Genomic DNA, 27,218 nt, shown 5'->3' with positions numbered 1-27,218 from the left:
TTATTTTCTTGCAGTTCCATCCAAGATCACGGCGCTGGCAGGGTTGGTTTCTCCTGAGTTCTCTCCTTGGCTTGCAGGTGGCCACCTTCTCCCTGTGTCCTCACGTGACCTTTTCTCTGTGTGATCCTCCTTGGTGTCTCTTGCTCTTCTTATAAGGTCATGAGACCTCAGTTGACCTGAAGGCCCTCTCTAAAGGCCCTGTCTTCAAATACAGTCACATTGGGGACAGCGGGCTAGGGCTTCAACATCCAAATGTTGGGGGGCACAATTCAGTCCATAACAGTAAGCCTCTCAGTACAGCTTCTGGCCGACCAAAAGAAATTGGATATCTGTCCCTTCAATTTAAAAGAACCATAAACCTCAAAGGAGAAGTTAAAATTCAGTCAGTTAGCATTGGGGCCCTTGAAGCTCTACATAAACATGCAAAGAAACCTTTTCCAAGATTGTAGAATAACATATGTGTATTAGCATTAGTGTGTGAGTGTTGATGATGAAGCCGATGAAAATGGAGAACAGTTTCCCGTGTGGAAATGGTTGCAGAGAGGAGTTTCTCTTCCCCTGCTTGTGGCTGAAGTTGGTCTTCACTGAACCCAGCTAAAGGAACTCATTAGTTCCCTCCCAGCGGGACATCTAGGACCTGGCTGTGAGTGAGGTTCAAGGAGGAGGAAAGCTGCTGGGGAGCCCCCCCGGGGCTGCCTTGGGGCCTGGCCTTGGGGATCAGCCTGGAGCTGCAGAAGAGGTGACTGACTTCCTTCAGTTAGATGCTTCTGGGCAGGTGAGGCTTCAGGTAGTGTGACTTCTGGATCCTGAAGAGTGAGCAGAGTCTCTTACCCTCTAGAAGCAAAGAGCATTTGGCTCTGAGGTGTCCCATTTCCTAGTGACTGAGAAGCCCTTGTCAAGTGAGAGGAGTGCTGAGAAGACAAGGAAGAGGGCTCCTTCTCCAGGTTTTTTTTTCTTTTTCCAGTAAGAGGAGGGATTTGTCTAGTTGCTTAATTCAGCACTCTAGGAATCCTGAGTCCCGCAGGGAAGGCTGAGCGCTGGCTGCGGGTCTCCTGCAGTGTGGTGCATGTGAGCACCAGAGAGCTGACAGGGCCGCCTCCCGGGAGAGCAGACACGGCCTTCAGACTCATCGCCCCTCTCCTGGCCTCTCTGATCGAATTTTAGCTTCCCCTTTGAGGTTTGTCATCTTTTAAAGTGAAGGGACATTTATGCAGGGAGAACAGCCTCTTTTGGTCAGTCAGAAACTGGCCTTACCATTCCTTTATTCTTTCTCCCATTCGTTCGACAAATGGCTGTGGAGAGCCTGCTCTGCGCTGGGCACAGATGCTCCAGCCATCGTGAGCTCTCCTCCCAGAGGACAAGCAGTGGAGTAGGTAGGGTACCTTCCAATAGGTACAGCCCCCCGCTCTGCTGGTCCCTTTCCCCAGCATTATACTTAAGGTCTCAAAATTGTATTTGCAAGAAACCTTTAATGCTGTCTTGCCTGACATTTCTAAGTGAGGTGGCTAGTGTTCTCGCCTCTGGGGCTTAGCATCTCAAGGTATTTGGCATATTCAAATTCCTTTGACTGTTTTTCAGATGGAAAAGAATTGGCCTATAGAAAATCCCACTGTGAATGGGTCCTTTCAGAGTTAGAAGTCAGGAGTTCTGCCCCCACATTCTGTGCTTGCCCTCACCTGGCACAGGTTTCTCAGCCTCCCCTCGCTTCTCCAGTGGGTCCCTGCCTGCCCTCGTTAGTGGGCTCTTGGACCCTCCTGGTTTTTCTAGTCCATCATACTCGTCCTGGCCACACCCAGCCTGCTCAGCCTGGGCCAGCCCGTATGGTGAGCTGTGTCAGCAATTCTCTCATCTCATCCGGTTCCTCACGCCCCTACCTTTCTGCTTTTCCCATCTTATTAGTCCTTACTAGCATCCCGTCGCTGCTCCTGCTAAAGGGTCTCAGCAAGCTTTCCAAGAAGAAAATCATGGAACAGTGCCTGCTGAATGGCTTCCCCAAAAGTTTATATTCGTTGGCTTCAGCTGGGCCTTCGCTACTGCCTTATAATCCTTCTGTTCACCTCATGGAGATTCCCTAACCCTTTCGCTACCGTGGCCAATCCACAACTGTCCCAGGATCTTGCCTCCTAATTCCGGAGAAAATTGAGGCTGTTTCACATTAATTTCCTTGGTTTTCTCTTCCCCACTTCAAAGTGCTGGATTTGTCTGACTTCACACCCTCTCCCCTCATTTCTGTCTCCGAGAGTGTAGATGCCTTCCTTGTTGCCAGACTCACCTCTCCTGCTGAACTCTCCACCCAGCTTTCCCCCCTCCTCGTCGGGCCTCCCTGGATGGGTTTTCTCTGGGCCCTTGCGTTCTCGGTGTCTCCCCTTTGCTTTCCAGCATGTTCCCCTCTCCTCTGTCTGAGCCACCTGCCTTCGCCCCGGGGCCCCCTCAGGCTGCCGCTCCGTTGTCTGTCTTCCTCCCAAAGCACCACAGACACACTTAGATTGTGGGTGTGGTTTCCTGCCTCTGGTCTTACCCAGCCCAGTGCATTCAATGTGCTGCAGCTAGTGTGCTCAGAACGTGCACTTCTGACCTTGTCTTTCCATGCCTAGAATACGTCAATGCTTGCTTTAAAAAATTTTTTTATTTGCCTTTGTTTTTCTTGTAACAGCTTTAATGAGATCTAATTCATACAGCATACAGTTCATCCATTTAAAGTGTACAATTCAGTGCTTTTTAGTATATTCAGAGTTGTGCAACCATCACCACAGTTAATTTTAGAACATTTTCATCACCCCAAAAAGAAGCCCTGTGCCCCTTAGTCATCACCCCCCAATTCCTCCATTCCCCCAGCCCCTGGCAGCCACTTAATCTACTTTCCGTCTCTATGGATTTGCCTATTCTGGATGTTTCATATAAACGGAATTATACGCCATGTAATCTTTTGTGACCAGCATAGTGTTTTCAAGGGTCATCCATGTCGTAGCACAGTGACTCCTGTCTGTTCTGTGTTTTAAACTCCCAAGCCTTTATAAGTCCTGCATGCCCTGATGCCTCTGTACCTCTCCAGTCTGATTTCTCACTGCTCACTACTTTGCGCTTTTGCTTCAGCTGAAGTAAACTTACTCAGTGTGCCACGGTGCTCCCTGCCTGAGACACCCTCCCTGTCCCCTTCGCTTTGCCTGCTGACTCACATCCTTCAGGTCACCTTCATTCCTTGAGTCAATGCTGTGTCCTTTGGGAAGCTTGTTCTGATCCTCTGTGCCTTCTTGTGTGCTGCCAGAGCCCACTGCACTTCCCTGATCGCAGCGTTCATAGACAGGACTGGAACTGCCATTGACTTGTCTGTGTCCACCTCTGGACCGTAGCTCTGGGGAGCAGCGTCAGCATCCACCCCAGTGCCAGATGCTAGGCCTGCTCAGAGTGGGTGGGTGCTCACTGAGTCCGTCCTCACCCCTGGACCTCCTTGAAAGAGAAATTGAGTCTGGCCTTCTTGTCTTTGTTGTGATCTGAGATCTGCCCTCACCACTTCCTGAACTCTCTCGAAGGTCGCCAGCCACTTTATGGTTTGTCTTATTTTCCCTCAGTCTTGCTGCAGCATTTGCCACTGTTAAATACCTTCGTGAAATTCTCTCCTCCTGTCTTGCCTGTGATACAGCACAGTCCTGCTTATGTAATGCTCTCTACTCCTCTCCTCTGGTTCCTTGTTCTCCAGGCCCTTAAAGATGGGTTTTCCCCCAGTTCTGCATCAGCCTTTTCTCTCTGCTCTGTCCTCTGCGCCTCCAGCTTCACCTGTCACCTGCGTGCAGATAAATGATTCCCAGTCTGTGTCACCAGGACCCTCTCCTGAGTCTCACATGTGTTTCCAACAGTGTGGTGACATCCTCACCTGATTACACTTCCAGAGCCTTAAACGCACCTGTCCAGAAGTTGGCTTACTGTGGGTTACCATGGTTACTGTGGGTCACGTGCTAGTTTGAGCACTAAGTACGCTAAGTACCTTTCACCTGTTGACTCTGACTAGCTCTTACCCCATCTTCCCACCTCATCCCCCTCCCCACTTAGTGCTTTCCTTCAATCCTGTTTGTAAACACGTTGGAGACCTACTGCTGTCAGATAATTTTTCTAAAGCACAGTTCTAGCCATTTTTTCCTCAGCTCAAAACGCTTAGGGCTTCCCTTTGCCTGCTAAATTGAGTAGAGATTCCTCAGCAGGCACCCCAGACCCTGTCGAAAGGGTTTCGGCTGCCTTTTCGACCTTTCCTCTTTCCTTCCTAGTATTCAGGCCAAATCTGCCTGTCACTCTTCGTGCACACTCTAACCTGTGCTGCACAGCACAGCAGCCATTGGCCACCTGCAGCTGTTTAAACTTAAATTAGCTAAAACTAAGGAAAATGTAAAATTCACTTGCTCAGTCACATCAGCCACATTTCAAGTGCTCAGTAAGCACATGTGGCTTGTGGCTACCTGCTGGACCGCACAGATGAAGAACCTTTCCATCATTGCTGGACGTTCTTGTGGGCAGTGCTGCTTTGTAACTGTTTCTGTTCTTTCTGGCTAAACCGTCCCCCATCTCTTCCCCTCCTCGCCATCTCTACCTGTAAGAACTTTCTCCCCCTATGAGGGCTGCGCACCTGATTCCACCTCTTCCACACAACCTTCCTGATCATTCCTTTCTTAGTGACATGTCCCCCTCCCTTTAGAGCCTTGGTAGCATTTTATCTGTTTTTTTCTTTATGAAACCTACCCATTTTTTCCTTGTATCATAGCCACTCATGTCCTTATTTCCAGTACTGAATCGGAAGACTTTTTGAGGTAAAGACTACGTTAATGATCTTATCCTGTGCACAGGACAGTGAGAGTTCAATAAACAGTTGTTGAACACCTGGGAAAGAGAAGGCTTCTTCTTTTGTTCCCGTGGTCAGCAGGCACAGTGAGCATCTCGCCATGCTCCTCTTCTTTCCTTCCTCCGTAATCACACAGGCCTCTTCTGCGGGGTCAGGCAAGCAGTGCAGCTCGTACTTCATCCTGCCCATGCAAGTGGCCACGGGTGGCACATTCCATCTGAGATCACGGACCTCAGGGCCAAGGAGAGTGACTGGCTGCAGAACACAGACAGGGTCCTCTGGCCAGGGCTGTGGGTCAGCACGTAGGAGGTGGAATTGCAGGGAGGGAATAATAGCTGGAGAACTGAGGGGCAGGCAGGGTACAAACTACAGACCTCGGAGAAGTGACCCCAGAAGAAATGACTGGAATGACGGAGGCTAACCTAGTCAGGGGAGTGGCGAGGCTCAGATTTAAACTCTTTACAGGATGGGGAAATATCTGTTCACAGTTAGATCCTGGAGGAACTTTCTGGGTGGTTTGTCACTCCTGGCTGTGTGCATTGTGGATTTTCACTTAGCCCAAAGTCACCTGCCGTGAAGGAGAGGATCTCACCCAAAACATCCACCAGCACGATTTCCAGACACTGTAGGGACATTCAAATGTTTGCCTCTTTTCTCTGGTTTAGCCGCCCTTGGGAGCTAAGGAGTTGCTGGTTATATGTTCATTGACTGTGGGGGCGGGGGGGGTGTCCTGAAGCTAAGAGTGTGTTTGTGCGTGTGCATGTGCACACGTGTTCTGAGTGGGGTGGGAGCATAAGCTGTTAGAATAGGTTCATGAGCTCTTTGTCGTTCCAGGCTTATTTTGCAGAGGGAGAAGCACTTCCATTATCTGAAAAGAGGCCTTCGACAGCTGACAGATGCCTATGAGGTAAACACACTGCCCAGGAACTCTTTCTGTCAAATGATCAGCCAGATCTTTCTCCTTTTTTTCTGCTTGAATGTGAAAGTCTTATGGGGCCGACCTGTGGCAGCTTCACTCCTTGTACAATGTGGCTCTGGCAGGAACCGGGGACACAGGAGCCAGGTCCCGGGAGCTGGGACTCCCACTTCTGAAAGGGCAGAACCGGGTCTCTTCCAGGCTTGCTCTCCCTCAGAGCCAGTGGAGCACCCTAGGTGTGGGGAGCAGGGAGAGAGGCTTGCTTCTACCATTAGAGCACTGCTGAGGGCTTCACGTGTTTTCTTCTAGACACCTCTTGACCTCTAGCTAAAAGGCAGTCAGCTGGTCATCCTTAACCTTTGCTCTGTAAGCTGATCCAGTTTCTATACTGGCCAGAGGATCCGTATATAAATTCCAGAGAGTACTACTGCAGTTTAACACTGTAAAATGCCTGAATTTAGAGTGGATTTTAAATCCTATTCCTCAGAGCCCTCGGGTTCCACAGAGGGGCCTCAGGGGGGGCAGTGGGGGAGGGGAGAGGAGTGTTGGGAATGGGGTTGACTCGCGGGCAGAGGGTGACCGTGACCTGGAGGGCTCCAGTTTTCCTGCCCCACTTTACACAGAGGAGCCCTGCTTTTAATTTGCTTTTGATTTGGGTTTCTACATTTGATTATTCATGGTGGGGATTGGTTAACTCAAACGCCTGTAGACACAAGCAGCTGGCATAAATAAGAGAAGTGGGCTGAGGGGAGACTGAGACAAACCAGAAGCTTTCATTCGCTTCCTGCCAGTTGCTGCCATCCAGGAATGCAGACCCAGAGTTGCCAGATCTTTTTTTTCCAAGTGAAGCCAGGAATCCACATTTTTATGTGAATCTCCCAGTGCTTAAATGTTGAAACCAATTCCAGTTAAACAAATAAAACACTACAAGGAGCAAGCAGAATACGTACACGGGCTGCATTTGGCCTTGGGCTCAAAGTTTTCAGTCTTTGACTTGAGTCCTGGATGGCTAGGTTCCAGTCAGCCCTGATACAATTAATACCATACCAGCTAACAGTTCATTGGACAGTGTGCTAAAAGCTTACCATGTATTATCTCATTTAATCCTCACAACTACTCCATGAGGTAGGTGAATATTTATTTTTTACAGATAAGAAACAAGCATAGCAAGATTAAGTAATTTGCTTAAAGGCTCATAGATAGTAAGAGGAAGAGCTGGGACTCAAACCCAGGCAGGCCAAATCCATAGCAGTGTCTCCAGTCGCCACACCAACCGCCACCCAGGTGGCAAGGTAGCCATAGCACATTTATGAAGAGGGCAGCTTGGGCCAATGGAAAGAACACTGGATTGGGAGTCCAGAAACCTGGGTCCTTGTCTCAGCTCTGACATGTGCTGTCTTTGTAATCTGGTAAAAGCTCATCTCTCTGGACCTCGTTTATATACTTTTAATCTATAAAACTGGGGCAGTAATACTACCTGCCCGCCTAGCCTTGAATGCTCACTATGTGTTTATGGCTTGATTAGGATCAAGATCTTTCACATGTCACCTTTGCAAGCCTTTCCCAGCCCCCCAGGCAGAATTAATCAGTCTCTTCCATGTGCTCCCTCAAGAATCTAGTTCTGCCCGTTACAGCATTTATCCATTTAGATGTGTATGCATATGTTATGTTCCGCCTTGTTCCAGAAGGACATAAGGTGACCTGTGCTAGTGTGTCTAGTGTCTTCTTCCTCTGCAGGTAACCACACACATTCTGTATCCCAAACATCTCAAGAATAGGAACTGAATTTTATTCATTGGCGTGCCCCCAGTATCTAATACAGTGCTTGGCACAAGTAGATACTTACTAAATATTTCTTGAATCTGTGAATGAATTAATCCAGGAAATCCCTTCTTGAGATTGGCTATCTCCTTGGGTCTATACTGAGAAAATTGCAGTGCTTAACTTCCTGGTGTGTGGGGAGTCCTCAGCTCAGCTTTCCATAGACGCTGGTCAGGGAGGGACCCATTGGGTTCAAGGTAAACTTCTTTGTCCCATTGTCCTTTTCTCACATATGGTCATTTCAGCTCCTGGCTGACACAAAGCAAAGTGTCCTTCCTTCACTGATTGTTCATGGGGTGCCCTCCCCCCTTGCCAGGGCTGCAGGGAGGGAGACAGATGTCGCCTTGTCAGCAGTGTCCTGGAATGATTCTGAATAAGGGGTGTGTTTTCTCCCCTGTGCCTTCTCAGTGTCTGGATGCCAGCCGCCCATGGCTCTGCTATTGGATTCTGCACAGCTTGGAGCTTCTAGATGAACCCATCCCCCAGATGGTGGCGACAGAGTGAGTCTGACTTCGGGGGACCTGGGGTGTTCCCTGAAATTGTATTTTGAGTTTGGGGTTCTTTTTATTTTGTTTCTGTTTTATTTGTTTTGAATGGAACACACAGAGTGCTACAAAGAAACCCTTGCCCTTCTCTTGACCTCCAGTAACTTCCTGAAACTCCTCCACTTTAGAAGCCTATTGTAAGCTTGTGGGTAGAACAAGACTTTGAACTCCCAAGAGTTGAATTCTGGTTTCTTCTATAGCCTTTTCTTTTGGCTTTTGCTCTGGTCTTTGAGAAAAGTCTTTATCATCAATTCTGAGAGACACGATTTTGCCAGAAAGTACAGTATGCGTTTGAATAGCTTCTGGGGGAAACGTGCCAACCCGATGAGCAGAAACGGCTTTGCCTTCCATCAACACCTCCACAGAAGTCCCTCACCCCAGTGCCTGGGGACAGTTAGCTCTTGATGGCACTGGATGTGTTACCGTCTCTGCGTGTAGATGCCATCACTCACAATTTTCTTAAACTTCTGAGTTATGATTGGAGACGTAAGCAACTGAGATTCTTCCAAAACTGCTGGTGCGAATGGTGTTCTCCGTGTGGCACCTCACCCACAGAGGCTCATCACAATTTATATTTTAAAGAAGGAGAAACTGATCATCACTCCAGTCTTAGGGATATGTGGGGTGGGAAAGGGCGGCCAGGAATTGGATCTGATGCCCCAGTTCTCACTGAGAGCGAGCGCGTCCGCTCGGCGGCATCTTGAGTTCATCCTCCCCCCCGTGCTCCTGAGGGAGGGGAGACCCCTGAGCCAGGGTTGCCTTCCTGCAGCCCACAGGGGCAGCTGTCCCAGGATGTGAGGAGGCTAGCCCCTGCCCCTCCCTGGTCACAGTGCCCCTGCCGGGGTCACATTGTCAGGTTAGAAGAACAGAACTGCACATTGTCTCATTCATTCTGTCTTAACAATAACTTCTCATTCTTGCCTTCCTGGGCAGGGTGTTTTGTGATGAATGTGGAGAGGGAAGATAATGAAGAATTAGGCCATTAACCCTTGTGATGTGTCCGATGCTTTCTGAGAGAGAGACAAAATATACATTGTCTTCCTCAGCACGATGCTGCAGCAAACCTAGTTGCTTTTAGCTCTGGAAGTAGAGTCGGACACAGTTTCTGCAGTAACAGGAATTCAATTGTCAAGATAAAGGCCCATGTGTTCCAGAAATACCAGTTGGGGGTTGCAGGGTGTTTGGGAATTTTCTCCCCCACTCACACACAGTCAGGATGTACACTAGGGGAGTGGGAAAGTCGTGTCTGAGAGAAGAAAGAAGGAATGGGAGGGTCCTATGAGAGGTACGATGTAGACTGACAGAGGTGGGAAGAGTGATAAGGGGGTTGCTGAAGTGGAAGAAATTGGGTTAGCATCGATTTTGAGTGTTTTCTAGGTTGTATACTTGGTGTTTTATAGGTAAGGCTTTTCTGAGGAAATAAATGTCAGAGCAACTTTTGTGGAAACACCAGATAGGAAGAGAGGACCCCTTTAAAGAACTTTTCACACTGAACTTGGAGGCAACCTAAATATCAACTGATTGTAGGCGATGCTGTAAAGTGTATTCAAAGTTTAAGTGAAGTATGCAGTACATACAATGAAATACTATGCAGCTGTTTAAAAATTAAAAAGTTAACGGTGTTAACTAGACTTATTGTCAATCATTTCCCAATATGTACAAATATCGAATCTTCATGTTGCACACGTGAAACTCATAATGTTGTATGTCCATTATACCTCAATAAAAATATTTATATATATAAATGTGTATGTTTGTACATAAAAATGTATGTTTATATAGAGACATGTTTGTGATTTAAGTGAAAAAAGGTAGTTCAAAAAACTGAACGTTTAAAGATAAAAATATAGATGGTTATATACATAGAAAAAACCCAGAAGGATATGCACACTTGGTAATAGTTATTTCTGGATGGTGGGGTTAAAGGAGATTTTTTCTTAGCTTATTTGCATTTCCTAAAATTTCTACAATGACCCTTTATTGTTTTGGAATTAAAAGAATGTTTTAAAACTAAAAAGCTGATTTGTCCTACTTTCAAGAACTACTTGATAGTTAATGACTGAGAATTTCTGCTTCACACCTGCCTTAAAAGCTTTACCTGTGGTTCTTCTGAGCATTGATTTTGCAAACTTTTAAAGAATTTCTTAAACTTTCCAATAATGTATTTTCTTTTGTGCCTAGCAGGCAGTTAATTCTGGGTGCAGATAATATTTATTATGAACAGAGCCTAGTAGCTCTGATCTCTAAGGAGATAAACTATTTTTAGTAAGACAGAAAAATCTTTTTTTTTTTTTTTTAAAGATTTTATTTTTTCCTTTTTCTCCCCAAAGCCCCCCCGGTACGTAGTTGTATATTCTTCGTTGTGGGTCCTTCTAGTTGTGGCATGTGGGACGCTGCCTCAGCGTGGTTTGATGAGCAGTGCCATGTCTGCACCCAGGATTCAAACCAACGAAACACTGGGCTGCCTGCAGCGGAGCGCGCGAACTTAACCACTCGGCCACAGGGCCAGCCCCTAAGACAGAAAAATTTAATCACTTCCATTAAAATATAGGGACTTTTTTTTTAAGACTACTTAAAATAGGACATTGCCTTTTAATTTATTTTGCACAGGGAAAATAAATGCTTTAACAATTTGATCAATTTTCTTCTTCTTCTTTTTTATGCAAATATTAAGGTGATCCAGAGGCAGAGTTTAACTCTGGGGTTTTATTTTTCTGCCCTTTCTTTCCCCACTCCTTCACTTAGTGCGGTGTGTACACACACACACACACACACACACACACGCTCATGTGCGGACGAGCATCCTATTTGGTTCACCTTTGTGCTTCTATTTGTTTAGGGGACAATATCACAAGCGGAGTTCCCTCTAGTGGACAAAATCATTTTTGTCAGCTTCTGTGACTGCTGGTGTGAGACCTTTCAAGAATAATATATTCCTAAGTAGGAATTTAGCTTGCTTCTCTTTAGAGATTGTATCCTCAAGTTTATATATGTGTTTATCTAAAACAAATTAACATTTTGGAACTAGACTCAGTACATTTGCTCTGTCAATGATTTTAGCACTGACCCTTTAATGAGAGTCCCATGCTTTGAGATTAAAAGCTACTTGACTGAAACAGAGGTGTGAAGTGAAAGTCACCGGGAGACCAGCGTATTGTTAAATTAGGTTTTTACCTTCTGTAAAAATTGTCTTTAACTTAAAAATTGTTTTAGGACTTTTCCCAAAGATTAAATTTGAGTTTTCTTGTGTCAATGTTTTATTCTTTCTCTTTTGCAAGGTTATCAGTAGTTTGTCCCCTGAATAGCTCCTTAAATATTTTTCCTTTTAGTTTTTGGATTTAAATATAATTTGTCTGTTCCCTTACCTTTCACTGAGGATCCCTTATCTAGTCATTTGTCTTCTGGGCATTTTTTAGCCAGGTGCTGCTGGCGTCTAGTGGATGGAGGTCAGGGGTGCTGCTAATATCCTCCACAGGACAGTTCCCAAAACAAGGAATTCTCCAGCCCCAAATGTCAATAGTGCCATGGTGGAGAAACCCTGCTCTAGAATAACCGGCTTTAGACTTGACTGTGCTTCCAAAGCAGCAGCGTCCGGAGGACTCCTGGCCCTGATGAAGAGCCAAACAAGCTGTCGCTCTCCACAGACGGCCTGGGCCTCCTGGAATCAGCAAGGGAGCCTGCCCATTGCTGTCCGCTGATGGGAGGGGCTGCTCCCTCTCAGGTGCTAGCCTGACATCGGCTCCTTCAGCTCGCCTTCACGTCCGCTCCTCACCCTTCTGCTCAGGCATGGCTGCTGTGTTTCCAAAGCTGTGGTCTTTGTAACTTATTCTAGGCCTTAAGTCTGTCTGTGGTAACCTATTCTGGTCCTGAAGTTTTTCTTAAATCTAACCTAATTCTTCTTGCTGCCAATTGGCTTCAATTTTTGTTTATTTACCAGAAAGGTTGTATAATCCCCCTTTGTATACTCGAGGTATTTTGCTGGGTAGCTTCCTCACCGTAGTTGCCAGTAGTAGTAAGCTTTTTAATAATTTTTATCTTTAGCCACTTTTGTAGCTTGACTGAGCTTCCTTCAAGTTGGAAAATGGAGGCTTGAGCCAGATACCATTCTGACTGACACTCTTCATGATGCTGTCAACAAGTGTTTTTGTTATCGTTGTTCACAACTCATGGGCCCTACCGCTGGTCCTTTTTCTCCTATATTCCAGTCCTTTCCGTCTTATGTGCTTTCCTCACCACCGCTCTTGCCATCCCTAAGCGTAACACCTGCTATTGTACCTGTTTCATTTGTTTTATTCGTATTGGCTTCTGAGTCTGTTTGTTATTCTGGGCTTTCTTTCTCACCTTGGAGGTGTTTCCCTGCCTGTTTTATAATATTTCTTAGTCGCTGTACATGCTCTTGAGTCCTTCCTCTGAGTTGGTGGCAGTGACGTTCAGAATCAACCACCTTAGGTTGGTCCTCAGCCAACACCTCAAAGTCCGAGTAAACTCTGTACAAGGCTGACAGTAATCATTGGTCCTCTGGCTTTGAACTTGGTCCTCTTACAAGTTTTACATACTTTTTAGTGGTTGAATTCCGATAATGGAAATGTTCTGTGTTTCGTGGTAGCTGCTAGCGATGTGGAGCGAGTGAGCAGTTGCAGTGTGGCTTGTGTGACTGAGGAGCTAATAAAATAGAATTTAATTAATTTACATTTAAAATTTAAAGAGCCTCATGTGGCTAGTGGTTATTTACTGGACAGTACAGATCTATCGCATTGCTACCCAAAATGTGGTCCCCAGACCAGTGACATTAGCATCACCTGGGACCTTGCTAGAAATGCAGACTCTTGGGCCCATCTAGCCCTGCTGGATCAGATCTGCACTTTACAGCATCCCTAGGTGATCTCTGTGCACACTCCAGTTTGAGAAGCACTGATACTTGATACATTGAAGTCACACGGGGAGTTTTAAAAACTATTGCCACCTGGGTCCCACCCTCAGTGATTCTGATTTAATTGGTATTAGGCGTGGCCTCAGTGTTGGAATTAAAAAAAACAAAATCCCCCAAATGATTCTAATTGTGCAGCAAAAATTTGTGGTACTCAGACTGTGCGTGTGTATCCAAATCACCTGAGAATTTGGTGAAAAAATAGGCCCAGCTCTTTCCAGTGATTCTGATACACACATTCTGGGTTTGAAACCCCTGATCTAGGAGGTAGTTTCCCCCTTTGCTGGTAATTGCCACGTAAGCTAGAATGAAATGCCTTGCTGACTTGCAGGAAAACTGATCTACTGGATCATTTAGTCATATGACTAAATGAATGATTTATGAATACATGTTTTTCACCAAGTGTGCCACTCTTGGTCTTTCCACAATGTTTCCTGCGTGTGATTTTTTTTATTAGTTGGGGAGTTTGTGGTCTCTAAGATAAGTTTTTCTCCCCCTTTTGATAGGTAGAAGTATCATTCACATTTTAGTTTTCACAATTGCGAAGAATTCTGTTGATGACAGCTGGTGGTGTCATGGTCAATTTGCCAGGTCCTTAGGGTGCAAGTTGGAAAGCCTCTGGAGCAGAATGTTCTGTAATACAAAGTGTCTGAGAGTCAAGAGGAGCCCAGCCCGGGGCCCCAGCATAGCTCCACAGACAGATGTGGTGTCAGCAAGGGAGGTTGGCGTGGAGGGATGTCTAAAGGTATCTGGGACATGCAGATCTCCAGCTCAGGCCAGACTTTAGGCTACAGGAGTGGTACATGGCCGCGATTCTATGTTGGGAGTCAGGAAAGGGGATGCATAACTAGGTGACGCTCTTTTCTTTAATGTGCTGTTAAGTTTTCTGTCAGCTAAAACCTTTTGTTTTTGTGATATAGAAAACTTTTTGTATGCTAGTGCAGCCAGCCTGTGTTAGGACATGAATTTATTAGCTGTTTATTTCTGGGAAATGTGATAAGAATTGATGAAGTTCTGGGAAATATGTTAGAAACAAACTCATTTTCTCAATGAAAATTAATTGCTATTAAGAACGTGCCACAAAACTGTCTCTCTTCTCTGATTATCAACTTCAGTTTCAATCCTTGTGTTTCCTGCAGTGAATTTTAGGTGCAAATAGAAGTGAATGTGTATTGCTTTTAACCTGTGATGATTTCAGGACTCCAATAGCAAGTCAGCAGCATTTTCTAGCACTGGCCCTGCCCAGATAATGGAAGATCTGAAATCAAAAGTAATCAAATGTGTCGCGGGGAAGCAGTAAGGAACCTGTGTCTTAGTGGAGATTGACTAGACTCTGTGTGGTCTCTGGTAGCAGTAGATAAGAAAGGATGAGACAAAAGAGCCCAGGAAGAGGCGGCTGTGTGAGTACTGGAAGGACACAGATTTGCAGTTTCTTCTCTTAAGTGGAGGCTTGTCCTCAGAGGAAGCCTGTGATTCTGGCTGAGTCACAGGGAAGCAGCATGATAATCAGGACTTTCCTGGGCACCCCTTTCTGGTGAACTTCAGAGGACCTTGGACAAATAGGGGCTCTCTTGGTTTCACCTGAAGCAAGAGTGGAACTTCCAGGCAAACTGATGCCACGCTTGGAGGCAAACCCTCTGTAAACAGTTTCCCACCGTGAGAGAACTGGAGCGTCAGTGGATTAGCCTGGAAACTCCGAGAACCCACAGACTGGGATGCATTCTTGTGCCCTGAGGCAGCAGTACTGAAGTTTGCCACAACTGAGGCTGGCGTGTTAGAAGCCGGTCTCTCTTTTATTCTCCTAAGCAGGGAGGCAGACTCCGTTAAAAGCTTGTACTTGTCGGTTGTAGGAATAAAAATCAGCAGCGCATGGGGCATAGGTGGCAATGGGAGTGAGACGCCATCTCTCTGAATGTTCTTGGCGGGCCTCGCTGATAGATGTAGACCAGGGTGGTTAGTGTGGAAAGAAGCAATTGGGCCCCACCAACATTTTAGGCAGAATTTTGGGAGGTGCCCCAAAGGCAGGGAGAAGGAGGCCAGTACCACAGACCCAAGGTGGCAAACTGAGTGAAAAGTATGGGAAAGATTTGGTTAAGAAGCCTGGGACTCACCCTCAATTCTATGAAAGGCTGTTTGTTTCTGCCTGGCCTTATGTTCCTTCCTTCACAACTAGGCAGATGCTTCAGTGTAATACCCATGATAGCAGGGTAGTGAGGCCCTTTGCAGGGGTTAATTATATTCAATGTGCATTCACTAGGTGGGAGGAGAGGTTTTTTCCCTTTGGAGGGAGAGGGGAACGTTGGAAAGGCATGGACTCTGGTGGAATGTGGTGTTTTGGAATTCATGCTGTCTGACTTTGTTTTTTCCACTTGGCTGTGTACCTAGTGTGTGTCAGTTCCTGGAGCTGTGTCAAAGCCCAGATGGCGGCTTTGGAGGGGGCCCTGGCCAGTACCCACACCTCGCACCCACGTATGCAGCAGTCAACGCACTGTGCATCATTGGCACTGAGGAGGCCTATGACGTCATCAACAGGTACCGACAAAGCCAGCAGTGACGGGAGCCTGGAAGGCCCCCCGCCTGCTGACACTACACTGACTATTGCCATCTCCCGTTCGTTTCTCAGAGAGAAGCTGCTTGAGTACTTGTACTCGCTGAAGCAACCCGATGGCTCTTTTCTCATGCACGTTGGAGGTGAGGTGGACGTGAGGTGAGTGGGCTTTTTCTCAGGCTGCATCAGTAGATTCTAGAGCTTATCTGCCATTAGGGATGCCAAACCCAAGGAACCTGGGGAGGCTGCTGCTCTGTCTCACAGAATGACACGCAGCGACATGTCAGTGACGCAGTGTCATCATCATCGCAGATATGAGACAGATGTCCTCAGGTGTCATTATCACTTGACTTATATAAATGTCAAAATATAAGTAAGACAGAGACAAAATCAAATGCTTTTGTTTTAAGAATTAAAAATACATTTGTTTGGTATAAGATGATATACCATAGTGTATAATAACTGTGATGCAATATAATCTTTCATCTGTCTGGGAGAGGAAGGGAGAAGAAAGCCCCGTAGGGTCTTAGTAGATATTTTCTGAATGAATCTGATGAAATCGTGAGAATGTTTAACACCTGCATGAGAATTGCTTTGGGAGGTGCAGAAACCCTTACGGGCCGGCGGGCTGCAGTGAAATAGAGTCGTATTAACTGATTGGAACCAGTTGTCTCAGAATTATTGTTTTACTCAAGAATTGTCTGGTGTGCCTGGCAGGTAGGTACCCACCTGGGAGGAGATTGCTTGTGAACATGGAGGGAATTCACTGAAGAAGTCATTTCTCAAAGGCAGCGTATCATTGAGATTTTATACCAACTTCTCAGTATGTAGTCCGAGAAATGCATTTTTATATGAGGTTTCTATAGCAAAGCCATCTTACTGCCTATTTGTCAATGTGTGTGCTTCTACACAAGCTGATTAATATTCTGGCTTAATCATTGGTTTGAAAGTATGAGGGAGAAAAAAACGTGAAAGTTGTGAAGCTTGAAACACACTGCAGATAAAGAATTCCCAGGCTGCAGAGGCCTATAGTGAAGGATTTCCTTCTATCTGTAACCTGTCTGTCCAAACCAAAAAATTAGGCTAGGGATCTACCAGAAAAACTTTCTCTACTCACAACATTTCTGATACCAAATGTCTGTTTTTCCCCTCATCTTAAACAATTCTGACACTACTCAGAGTTAGCTCAGACCCCACAGGTTAACGGCTCAGTCCCACAAGAGTGCCCTTCACTTCAGACGTCAATCACAAGTAGCAGGTTCCCAGGTGACCTACACTTCTGTCTGACTTGGTTACAAATTGGGGGTTCCCATGCGCCCTGCCGCAGGTTCAGTAATTTGCTAGAACGGCTCGCAGAGCTCAGGGAAACACTTTACTTACTCTTATCGGTTTGTTATAAAGGGTACAAAGCCAGATGAAGAGGTATATGAGGCGAGGTCTGAAGGATCAGGAGCACAGGAACTTCTCTCCCCATGAAGCTGGGGTGTGCCCCTTCCCGGCAGGCACATGGACGCGTTCACCAGCCCAGAAGCTCCCTGAACTTAGGGTCTTTATGGAGGTCCCCTTATGTAGGCATAGTTGATGAAATCGCTAGCCACTGGTGATTAACTCAGTCTCCAGCCCCTCTCCTCTTGGGGGGGGGGCTGAAAGTTCCAACCCTCTAATCACATGGCTGGTTCCTCTGGCAACCAGCCCGCATCCTCCAGGAGCCACCTCAGTGGCATAAACTCAGGTATAGTTGAATGGGACTTGTTAGAAATAATGAAAGACTCTCCTATCACTTCTGTCACACAGGAAATTCCAAGGGTTTTAGGAGCTCTGTGCCAGGAACTGGGGAGAAGACCACATATATATTTGTATTATATTACAATATCTCAGTGTCTGTTGTTAAAAGATAAACTGAGACATATTAAAAATTTGAAGTTTATTTGAGCAAAAACCAATTTGAATTGGGTAGCATCCAATCCAGCAGACAGAAAAGAGCTCCGAGGAGCTCTGCAAATGAGGGACTTTTATTGGCAAAAGGGAGTAGTGACAGGGAAGTTCTACTGGGCCAAAAAAGTAGGTTGGTTGTTGCAAGGTTACTGTCCCTTAGGGGACTGCAGGGGTCTGTCAGGCGGATGACCTCACTAGTGCTGATCAGGCTGTTCCTGATCCACCGGTTTAAGATTCCATTTCTGGGAGAGCCGAAACTGTGATTAAGTCTGGGTTTGGTGATGTGAAGCTTAGCCTAGGCGACTCCATTTTGAGCCCATTGCCTTGTTTTTAACACTGTAAATTCCAGCGAAGCCATATAACCATTGAGGAAAGGCACTATTGTGTTGACGCTTCTTAAGGAAAAAGATAAAAGATTTCTTTTCCCTTCATCATCACTACATTTTCATTCCTCTTCTATAGATATTCCAACCAAATACACGCAGTCTTGAAATTTAGCTTTCTAAAACTTCCTGAGATTATTAGGCAAAAGCAAACAAACCCTAGCAAGATCATTTTGGAGTTTTATCGCATATCTGGGTGACAGACAGTAGACTGTCTTCAAGGAGGGAGAAGGTCAGTGTCGCTCAAGTGTAGATGGCCTGGGGGGCAGTGGGAGACATGGAGCTGGAAGGACAGGCTGGGAACAGACTGAGGGGCCCTGAAGTCTCCTTAAGAAATCTGGAGTTTGTCTTAAGGGCGGTAGGAAGCCACTGACAAGTTTTAAGTAGGGAGCGACATGATCTGATTTGTTTTTATTAGAAGTTCTCCAGTTGCAGTGAATAGATTGTAGTGTTTTAGTAAAAGTCGTCTGGTTCCAGGGCTGGAGGGAAGAAGAGTGGACAGGAGATTAACCCAGGTCCTGGTGACAGCAGCAAGGCTGGAGAGTAGTGGGCAGATCTGAGAGAGGTGATGATTGGATGGAGGGAGAGAGGAAGAAACGGCCTCAGTGTGAGATCTAGGACGAGTGGCTTCTGGTGTCACATCTCAGTTCTTCCCTTTACGAGAGGCAAGCTACGTTGTTGGCTGCCTCCATACCTCAGAGGTTACATTAGGATTCAAGGGCAGATACTTTTGAACCCCTTTGAGAGGCTCAAGACCTAAAGGAAATTAGATCAGACCTTCGAATTAGTGATAACATTAGGCACGTGGGACTCTTTCAGGCTTCCAGCGCCTGCTGGTATAACACAACCTGTGCTGTGCTTTTGGGCAGAGTGAGCAGGCTGATAAAAATGCTGGTGGGATAACGGTGCTTGCAGCTTCTGCAGAGGTTTCTCTGGAATACGTCAGGAGGCTTGGCTTAGTATTCTGTCTGTATTGAATGATGTGGAAAGTACACCTTTCTCTTCCTTTCCTATTATATTCCTTAGGGGCAGTTAGAAAAAGGATTGGTCAGCAGAATTAGAACAAACAGCTTTTGTCTTCAACATAAAATGGAGCTGAGATGCTGGGTATTTGAAAAGACCATAGAAAGGAAGAAAAGACAGTTTGTAGGTGTGTTCCATAATGGAGGGAGAAGCTGAAATAAAATGTGTCCTGAGAAGAATTAGGGCTGGGAGGATGGAATGCAACAATTACTCCAAATCAAGTAGGATAACATTAAAAAAATAGACGCGCTCTTTCCTCTCCATTTAAAAGTGTGTGTGTGTGTCTGTACTAGTGAGGTGCTTGAAATCAAAGCGCTTCTCTCCCTCTAGAGGCCTAAGGAATGTATCTGAGTGGGCTCAGCTATTCCTGTCTCTCTTGTCTGGTCTAAGCAGCCATTAGGGTTTGGTGGCCTACTTTGGAGTGGGTCTCTTGGAGAAAAAATATAGTTAACCTTTAATGTATCCATGCCGTAAACAGGTAGAAATCCTGGATCTAAAATAGCACTGACATCTGAATGAATGAACATATCAGAAATACCTGAATGACACCAGGGACTTTTGGGAGCCATTGTAGGTCTTTGAAAGAAGACCTAAATTCACTTTTGACTTGAATTGACGTGGCTGTTATTTCCTCTGATGTAGATTTGACCATGTGCAGGCAGGGAGAATAGAATGTCATGTTCTTTCACTGAAGCCATGCTGTGAGCAACTCTATCCAAACAGAATGTCAAACCTCTCAGTTGGCGACCAAGGAGGACTGACTATGTGCCAAGAGTGAGGCCGGGCGGTGGTTACAGCTCACTAGGCAAAGAGAGCAATCCGCTCAGAAGTCCAGTGAGCCTTATTTAGGCTCTTCCGTGAAGCTTAACACTTTTCCCTCTCTTTCTGTCCCTCCAGAAGTGCATACTGTGCCGCCTCGGTAGCTTCTCTGACCAACATCATCACGCCAGACCTCTTTGAGGGCACTGCTGAATGGATAGCAAGGTGAGAGAAGCTGGGCTTTGTCCTGGCCTTGTAGATAGCAGGCGGTCAAGACTTCTGAAAAATAGCGAAAATGGAAAAGGACACGAAGAGAAGATAAAATTAGAAGAGATATATTAGGGTTGTAGATTGTGCACTTCAAAAATAAAAATTTTCTTTTTTCCAAACTTTCTTTAATGTTTATTGTAGTTTAGATTGACAAGGATCAAAAACTTGGGTGAACAGTATTGGTGGGATTTACCCATCGTGGAGAGCAGTTTGGTGACTCAAAGTTGCCCTTGCTGACGACCCAATAATTCCACTCCTCCAGAAACTCTCACACACTTGTATGAAAGAGACAAGCACAGCACTTGTTTATAAGAGCAAAAAGCTGGAAAACAGGTTAAATGTTCATAAGCACCAGATGGATAAGTAAGTTGTGGTTTAGTCACGTTGGTGTATAACATAGCAGTTAAAATGAATGAATCAGAGCTCCATGTATCAATATGGGTAAATCTCAAAAACACTATGGAGGGGGCTGGCCTGGTGGTGTATTGGCTGAGTTCGGTGCACATGCTTTGGAGGCCCAGAGTTCACGGGTTTGGAGCCTGGGCGCAGACTTACACCACTCATCAAGCCATGCTGTGGCAGCAACTCACATACAAATAGAGGAAGATTGGCACAGATGTTAGCTCAGGGTCACTCTTCCTCACCAAAAAAAGCAAAAAACAAAAAACAAAATAAATGTTGAGTAAAAAAAAAAAAATAAGTTAAAGAAAACATGCAGATCAGCACATTTACTTAAAATTTGAAAACATGCAAAACAATTCTATGTTGTTTATGGGAAGAATCACATGTAGTAATATAAAAACATACATGGGAAGGATAAACACCGAATTCAAGACCATGGTTACTTCTGGGGAGAGAGCAAAGGAAATGAGATCAGGAGAGGTCTCCACATGTACGCAGGAGACTCCAGCTGTGTCTGTAATTGTTCATTTCTGTAAAATGAAAAAAAAGACCTGAAGTGTATATGGCTAAATCAAAGCTAGGTGTCAGATACGTGCGTTTCTATATATTATTTCCTCTACTTTCCTGGATGCTTCAAATATTTCATAATTTAAAAAAAAGAAAACAAAAGATATAGCAGATATGTATGTACTGTTATGAAATAATATCCAAGCCGTTTTGTTCTATTTTGTTTTTTGCATTTTTATTTGTGTCAAAGTAGTACTTACTACTATGAAAATATAAGTTACAGCCAAACCAGATAATGTACCATGATCTTATTTACTTTTTTGTATAACTTTTATTTTCCTGGATTTAATTATTACCTCTTTTTTTAAATGTATGTAAATTCATGAATTCATTCCCAGATTTTCTACCAGAGCCAGAAAGTTACTCTCAATACACTCAAACGCTTCAGGGAATGTATCAGTTCTCATGTGTGTGCGTGTGTGCGTGCGTGTGTGCATGTGTGTGGGTTGTGCCTTATCCCTCCTGGTGGCTTCTGCCCTCCTGCTTCAGTCTGGACAGATTGCTCTCAGGTTGCTGCACAGCAGGCATCCAGAACCTTCTTCTCCGCATGAAATTCACTTCACTTCTCTCCTTTGTTGAAGTCCCTGTCCTGCTTTTTCTTGGTTTACCTACTCATTTTAATGAAACACGTACTCCAATAGATCCCAAAAAAGAGGACTTGGGAAATACATTTTTAAGATTTTGCATGTATCTTTATTCTAGTCTCACACTTGATTGATAGTTTATTTGGTTAGACGTTTCTAAATTGTAAACTGTGTAAATTGTATTCTTTCAGAATTTTTTAGAATTGCTCCATTATCTTCTGGCTTCCAGTGTCATTGTTAAAAAGGCTGATAATAAGAATAACCAGCATTTACTGAGGACTTGGTGTGTGATGCTCAGTAGTAAGGTAGCTGTAGTTTAGAGACTGAGAGTATGGGCTTTTGAGCTAGACTGCCTGAGTTTGGTTCTTTTTATACTTTCTGTTTCTCATTTGAGATTTCCCATCTTTTTATTCATCACAAGTGTATTTTTCTTCACTGAGGTAAATGTATAGTTATAATATCTGCTTTAAAATTCTTGTCTGGTAATTTCAGCATCTAACTATCTTAGAATTGGCATGTCACATTTTCCTGATTCTGCATATGTCAAGTAATTTTTGGATTGTACCCCGGACATTGTGCTGTTAATGTTGCACACACTGGATTCTGTTAGATTGCCCTGAAGAGTGTTGATGTTTTTGTTTCAGCAGGCAGTCGACTTGGTTAGACTCAAACTGCAGAGCATCACACCTGCGCTGTGCGCTGGCTCAGCTCTTGCATTAGTTCTTGGTCAGAAGCTGCTTTCAGTTTGCCCAATGCCTGTGTGATTCAGGGGTTGGGTAGAAAGGAGCAAAGTTTAAACACAGAACTTGGGGTTTTCCTTCTCTGGCCCTCCTCTTTCTGGATTCCTCAATTTCTGTCAGCCTGGTTCTTCTTGCCAGAGAGATGTGGGCTTTCCATTAGTTTCACCTGCCCTTCCCTGACCGCTGACCTGCCGCTGCCACCACTGGGTGTCTCTAGGCATCCTCAGGGCAAACGGTGAAGGGAAATACCGCTGCGGGAGGGGAGGGACTGCCTGCCTGCTGTCGTCTGCTCCAACTTTCAAATCTGCCTGCCTTTTTTAGTCTGCTGAGCCCTTGGGCAGTTGTGTCTGTGTGTTTTGTCCAGAGTGGATGGCCATTATTTACAGGAGCATCGGTTTTTAGGCACTTAGTAGATGTGGACCTCTGACTGCCTGGGTTTGAATTCCAGTTTTATCGTTTATTAGCTTTATGCCTTGGACAAGTTATTGGACTTCTCCATGTCATAGTTTCCTTACATGTCAAATGGCGGGATATTGAATTTGATATTAAGCTGGAATACAGAGAAGTTAAGTGACCACAACCTGTTATGGTGACCATTGTTCTTTCCTGCCTCCCACTGCCATTGTGGTTCCGGGTCTGTTGCATGTTTTTGTCTTCTCTTTTTCTCTGTCCCACTCCATTCCCCCCGCCCCCACCAGAAGCTTTTAGAATCTTTATTCTTGCTGTTTGGAAATTTCCTGCTGGTGAAGCGTGGTATGGATTGTTTTCCATTCATTATGCTGGGCACTCAGCAGACATCTTCATCTGGAACTTCATACACTGCAGTTCCAGGAAACTTTATTATGCTATTTATCGGATGATTTCTTCCCCTCTGTTTTCTATGTTTGTTCTTTTTGTAACATCCTATAAGTAGGGTTGGTCTTCTAATTTTTCGGACATTTTTGCCCATTTCCCACCTTTTAAATCTTTCTTATTGTACTTCCCAAGAGACTACTTTACCTTTATCTTCTAATCCTTATGTTGAGTTTTTTTCCTGCAATTCTATTTTAAATTTTTTAGAGCTTACTTTATCCTTATTTATAGAAAAGAATACTTCTTTTTTTAATATACTCTCCTGTTCTTGTTTCAGGAATATTTTATCCTTGCAATGTTCTTATTTCATATACTATTTTATCTAGAGAGATAACTTTAAAAAGTTTACTTCTGCTCCCTACATTATTTCCTCCAATTTACTTTTGTTTGTTTGTTTTGGTCTCTCTTTCATATTAGAGACTTTGCTCAAATGTCTGGAGTTCATATTTGGGAGTCAAGTGTGAAAAGCCGATGGGAGCTGTGTGAGCCGGGATGGGCTAGGACGCAGCCATTCGCCAGGGATTCTCATAGGTCAATATCTGGAGGGTTTTGTTTTGGGCTTATTAGTTTCCCTGGAGGAGAATCTTCTCGATTCCTGGTGGGGCATGAAGTTGGCAGCCAGCTTTGTGAAATACTAGTAGGGAAAGGGGTTGAAGGGTGTGTTCAGATTGTAGACTCTCATTTAACCCCCCTGCTAGGCACAACCCCCTCCTGTTCTCAGCTTTCCTGGATATCTGGGAATTCAGATCCTCTTGATTAAACCCCTGAAACCTCTCATCTTCTGCTGGGTTCAGTACATGGGCAGGGTCCCTGGAGGTCTAACTGTCTCTTTTTGTGTATGTGTGAGGAAGGTTGGCCCTGAGCTAACATCTATTGCCAATCTTCCTCCTTTTGCTTGAGGAAGATTGTCCCTGAGCTAACATCTGTGCTAGTCTTCCTCTATTTTATGTGGGTTGCCACCACAGCGTGGCTTGACAAGTGGTGCTAGGTCCATGCCCGGAATCCGAACCCTTGAACCCTGGGCCGCTGAAGCGGAGCGCATGAACTTAACCACTACGTCATTAGGCCGGTCCCTGTAACAGATTCTTATAAACATGTGCAACCAGTCGACTGGATTCAAACACGTCCCACTTTTAGAGGGCCCTCTGTCTCCAGCCCCTGGGCCTCTCATGGGCGACGCCACCCTGCTTTCTGTGGCCTCCCCCCGTCTCCTGGGCTGCTTTAGGTTTCTTTATTCTATTGAGTCAGTTACTTCTTAGTTCCTTTTCTAGCTTTCGAAATTTTATTTCCTGTCTGTATTCATATCCTCTGGTATTCTCTTTACCCTTGTGGGTTTATCCCTTTTAAAATTCCTTTACTTTCATTTTATTGCGCTCTTGTGTTCAGTCTGTTATGTTTAGCTAAAAGACACTCCCAAAGAATTTGACTGAATTGCTCCTATGCATGTAAAATGCTCCCACGCATGTAAAAACAAAGGGAGGGAAATGGAATAAAAATATGTATGTTGTGCGCATCAGTGTGTGTGTGCCTGTGTAGAGGGAAAGGGAGTAAGACCCAGAAACTGACAGTGGTCACCGCTGGTGAGTGGGGGGAGGAGGCCAGGGTGGGCAGGAGACTTACTTTTCATTGTTTATTTTTTTATAGTGTTTGAATTTTTTTAATTCAAAAAACTTTTCAAGGGGTAGGTTAAGAAAAGTTAAGAAAATGAAAAATTTTACGAGCTTCCTTGCATAATCTCCACTCACCAGACCTTTCACACTTGAGCTGTTCTCTGTGCTCCACGTAGCTAAGTGTACCGGAAAGAAAACTTGGAGTGTGTGTGTTGAGTGGCGGGGAGGTTGGGGCTTGGAGGATGCTCAAGAAGCTGTACAGGGAATGGTAGCCAGTTTTTGACTCTGCTCTGTGATCTCCCTGGCTTGGGGCCTCTCTGAAAAAGCCCTGTGAGTTCTCAAGATGCCAGGCCTCCGGGGAGAGGTGCCTGCAGACGGGAGGTGTCACTGCTTCCTTTCTCTCCCGCCCGGCAGTTCTACCAGTCTTGGATGAAGTGCTCATCCATCTGTGCACTTGCACCACGGCCAGGACTGTGAGGCAGACGCCCCTGTAGAGAGTGTGATGCTGTGTACTTACTTGGAGATAATTGGAAGTAAAGCTCTATGTTGTTACGTGAAAATATACTGAAGAGAAAACTTCTTTATTTCATGGATAAAACATGTTTATTATAGACAAGCAAAAAGAAGAAAATCTAAACCAGTTGTAATCCACCACCAACCACTCCTTGGGTGTATATCTTTCCAGAATTCCAGAAAAATCATACAGGACATTATCAGTTTATAACTTTTCTCTTGTGATGTTTTTGGAACATCTTTAAATATCCTTCCATGGCGTCATTGTAAATGACTGCGCAGCATCCTCTTCTGCAGATGTGCCATAATTTGCATAACCAGTCCCTTCCTGCTGAGCTTCTGAGTTTCCAGTATTTCACTGTTATAAATGGGAACACAGTAAACATGCTTAAAATCGGATCTTTGGACACATTCTTACTTATAGGATTAATTCCTAGAAATGACTCTCTATTGCTGGGCCAAAGATTATGCATGTTTTTATGACTAGAAAATACACTCTTAATATATAAGCTAACCCCGAATAATTGTAATAATAATAAATGAGTAATTTGAATACAGTCATGCATTGCTTAACAACAGGGCTATGTTCTGAGAAATGCATCGTTAGGTGATTTCATTGTTGGGCAAACATCATAGAGTGCCCTTGCACAAACCTAGATGGTACAGCCTACCACACATCTAGGCTCTTGGTACTAATCTTATGGGACCAGCATCGTATATACAGTCCAAAATCTCATTATGTGACACATAACTGTACAGAGGAAATTCTAATCAAAAAAAGGTTTATTGTGAACATTTGTAAAGATATACATGTTCAGTATAGAAACTTTTTGAAAATACAGAAAAATAAAGAAGAGAAATATCAGCAATAGACCAGGACTAAAAGATAACCAGAATCAGCAATTATTTTTCAATTTTATTTTAACCTGATGGTTATCATACTATATATATGATTTTACAACTTTTTTCTAAAAAGTAATGATTTGAGGTAGTATGTTTGTTACATAAGTAAACTCTGAGTTCCCCCCCCCCTTTTTTTTTTTTTGAGGAAAAGGCATTTCCCAAAGTTAATTAGCTAGCATTTTCCATTCATAGTTGTGTGATGGTTTAGGCCTTAATCTGAGCAAACTCATTCTTGGCCGTCCACGGTGGTTCCGTGCTTGTGGCCTCAGCCTGGCCACTCTGGTTGACACTGAGCCCTCAATCTGCTTTTCTCAATCTCCTCCTAGGTGTCAGAATTGGGAAGGTGGAATTGGCGGGGTGCCTGGGATGGAAGCCCACGGCGGCTACACTTTCTGTGGCCTGGCTGCACTGGTCATCCTCAAGAAGGAACGTTCCTTGAACTTGAAGAGCTTGTTAGTAAGTATCTGTTGATCCATCTTCCTCTCAGGCCCCAGGCCCCTGGTGATGTGGCTCCTCAGACACACAGGCTTCGGGATGGTTTGGCTGTGGGAAGGGCTAGCAGAGTTCCTGCTTTGAGCTCACGAACTGAGGAAGAGCAGCCCTTTTTTTTTTGAGGAAGATCAGCTCTGAGCTAACATCTGCTGCCAATCCTCCTCTTTTTGCTGAGGAAGATGAACTGAAAGTCCTGAATGAAGCTTTAGATGTAGCTATTAGAGTGCTCAGCACTGTTCCAAGAAAGTGGAAGGAGTGACCGTCTGCTCTCAGTTTTGGCTCCCTTCTTCCCGCCTTTCCATCTCCCTGCTCTAAACTTTCTACACAGTGTGTTAGGCCAACCCCCAGCGTCTTCTTGAGTCCCTCAGACATCTGGTATAAGCCAGAGTACCTTCCTCAGACTTCCAAAAAAAGTGTAACTTCAGTCTCTTAAAATTAGAGGTTATCGTGTCCTAGAAAGAATCTCCTGAGAGAAAAAGTTATGAGAAGAGCTTTGAGGCATTTTGAAGCCATGCTTTTATTACCTGCTGCACCATGTGAATGTTTAATAACTACATTTAAATGAGCTGAGCAGAGCTGGGTAATTGGGTTGAGCAGGCA

General features: G+C 44.8%; 1 protein-coding gene across 2 annotated transcripts in view; it reads left to right on the top strand.

Annotated features, from left to right (window-relative positions):
- Positions 1-27,218, top strand: part of LOC124233739 (protein farnesyltransferase subunit beta) — a 65,224-nt gene that overhangs the window by 22,570 nt on the left and 15,436 nt on the right. For both annotated transcript variants that reach the window (XR_006887132.1, XM_046650900.1), the window contains exons 3-8: positions 5,663-5,735; positions 7,974-8,065; positions 15,423-15,569; positions 15,661-15,744; positions 19,824-19,910; positions 26,453-26,582. Coding sequence is in view for 1 of the 2 variants with exons in the window: in XM_046650900.1 (XP_046506856.1) it covers positions 5,663-5,735; positions 7,974-8,065; positions 15,423-15,569; positions 15,661-15,744; positions 19,824-19,910; positions 26,453-26,582 (613 nt within the window). In the remaining variant the exon portion in view is untranslated. The remainder of the gene's footprint in view (positions 1-5,662; positions 5,736-7,973; positions 8,066-15,422; positions 15,570-15,660; positions 15,745-19,823; positions 19,911-26,452; positions 26,583-27,218) is intronic.

This window comes from Equus quagga, unplaced genomic scaffold (genome assembly GCF_021613505.1).
Source record: "Equus quagga isolate Etosha38 unplaced genomic scaffold, UCLA_HA_Equagga_1.0 220_RagTag, whole genome shotgun sequence".
Classification (NCBI taxonomy): Eukaryota; Metazoa; Chordata; class Mammalia; order Perissodactyla; family Equidae; genus Equus; species Equus quagga.
Note: the sequence above shows the minus strand (reverse complement) of the source record. Positions and strands in the feature narration are given on the sequence as shown.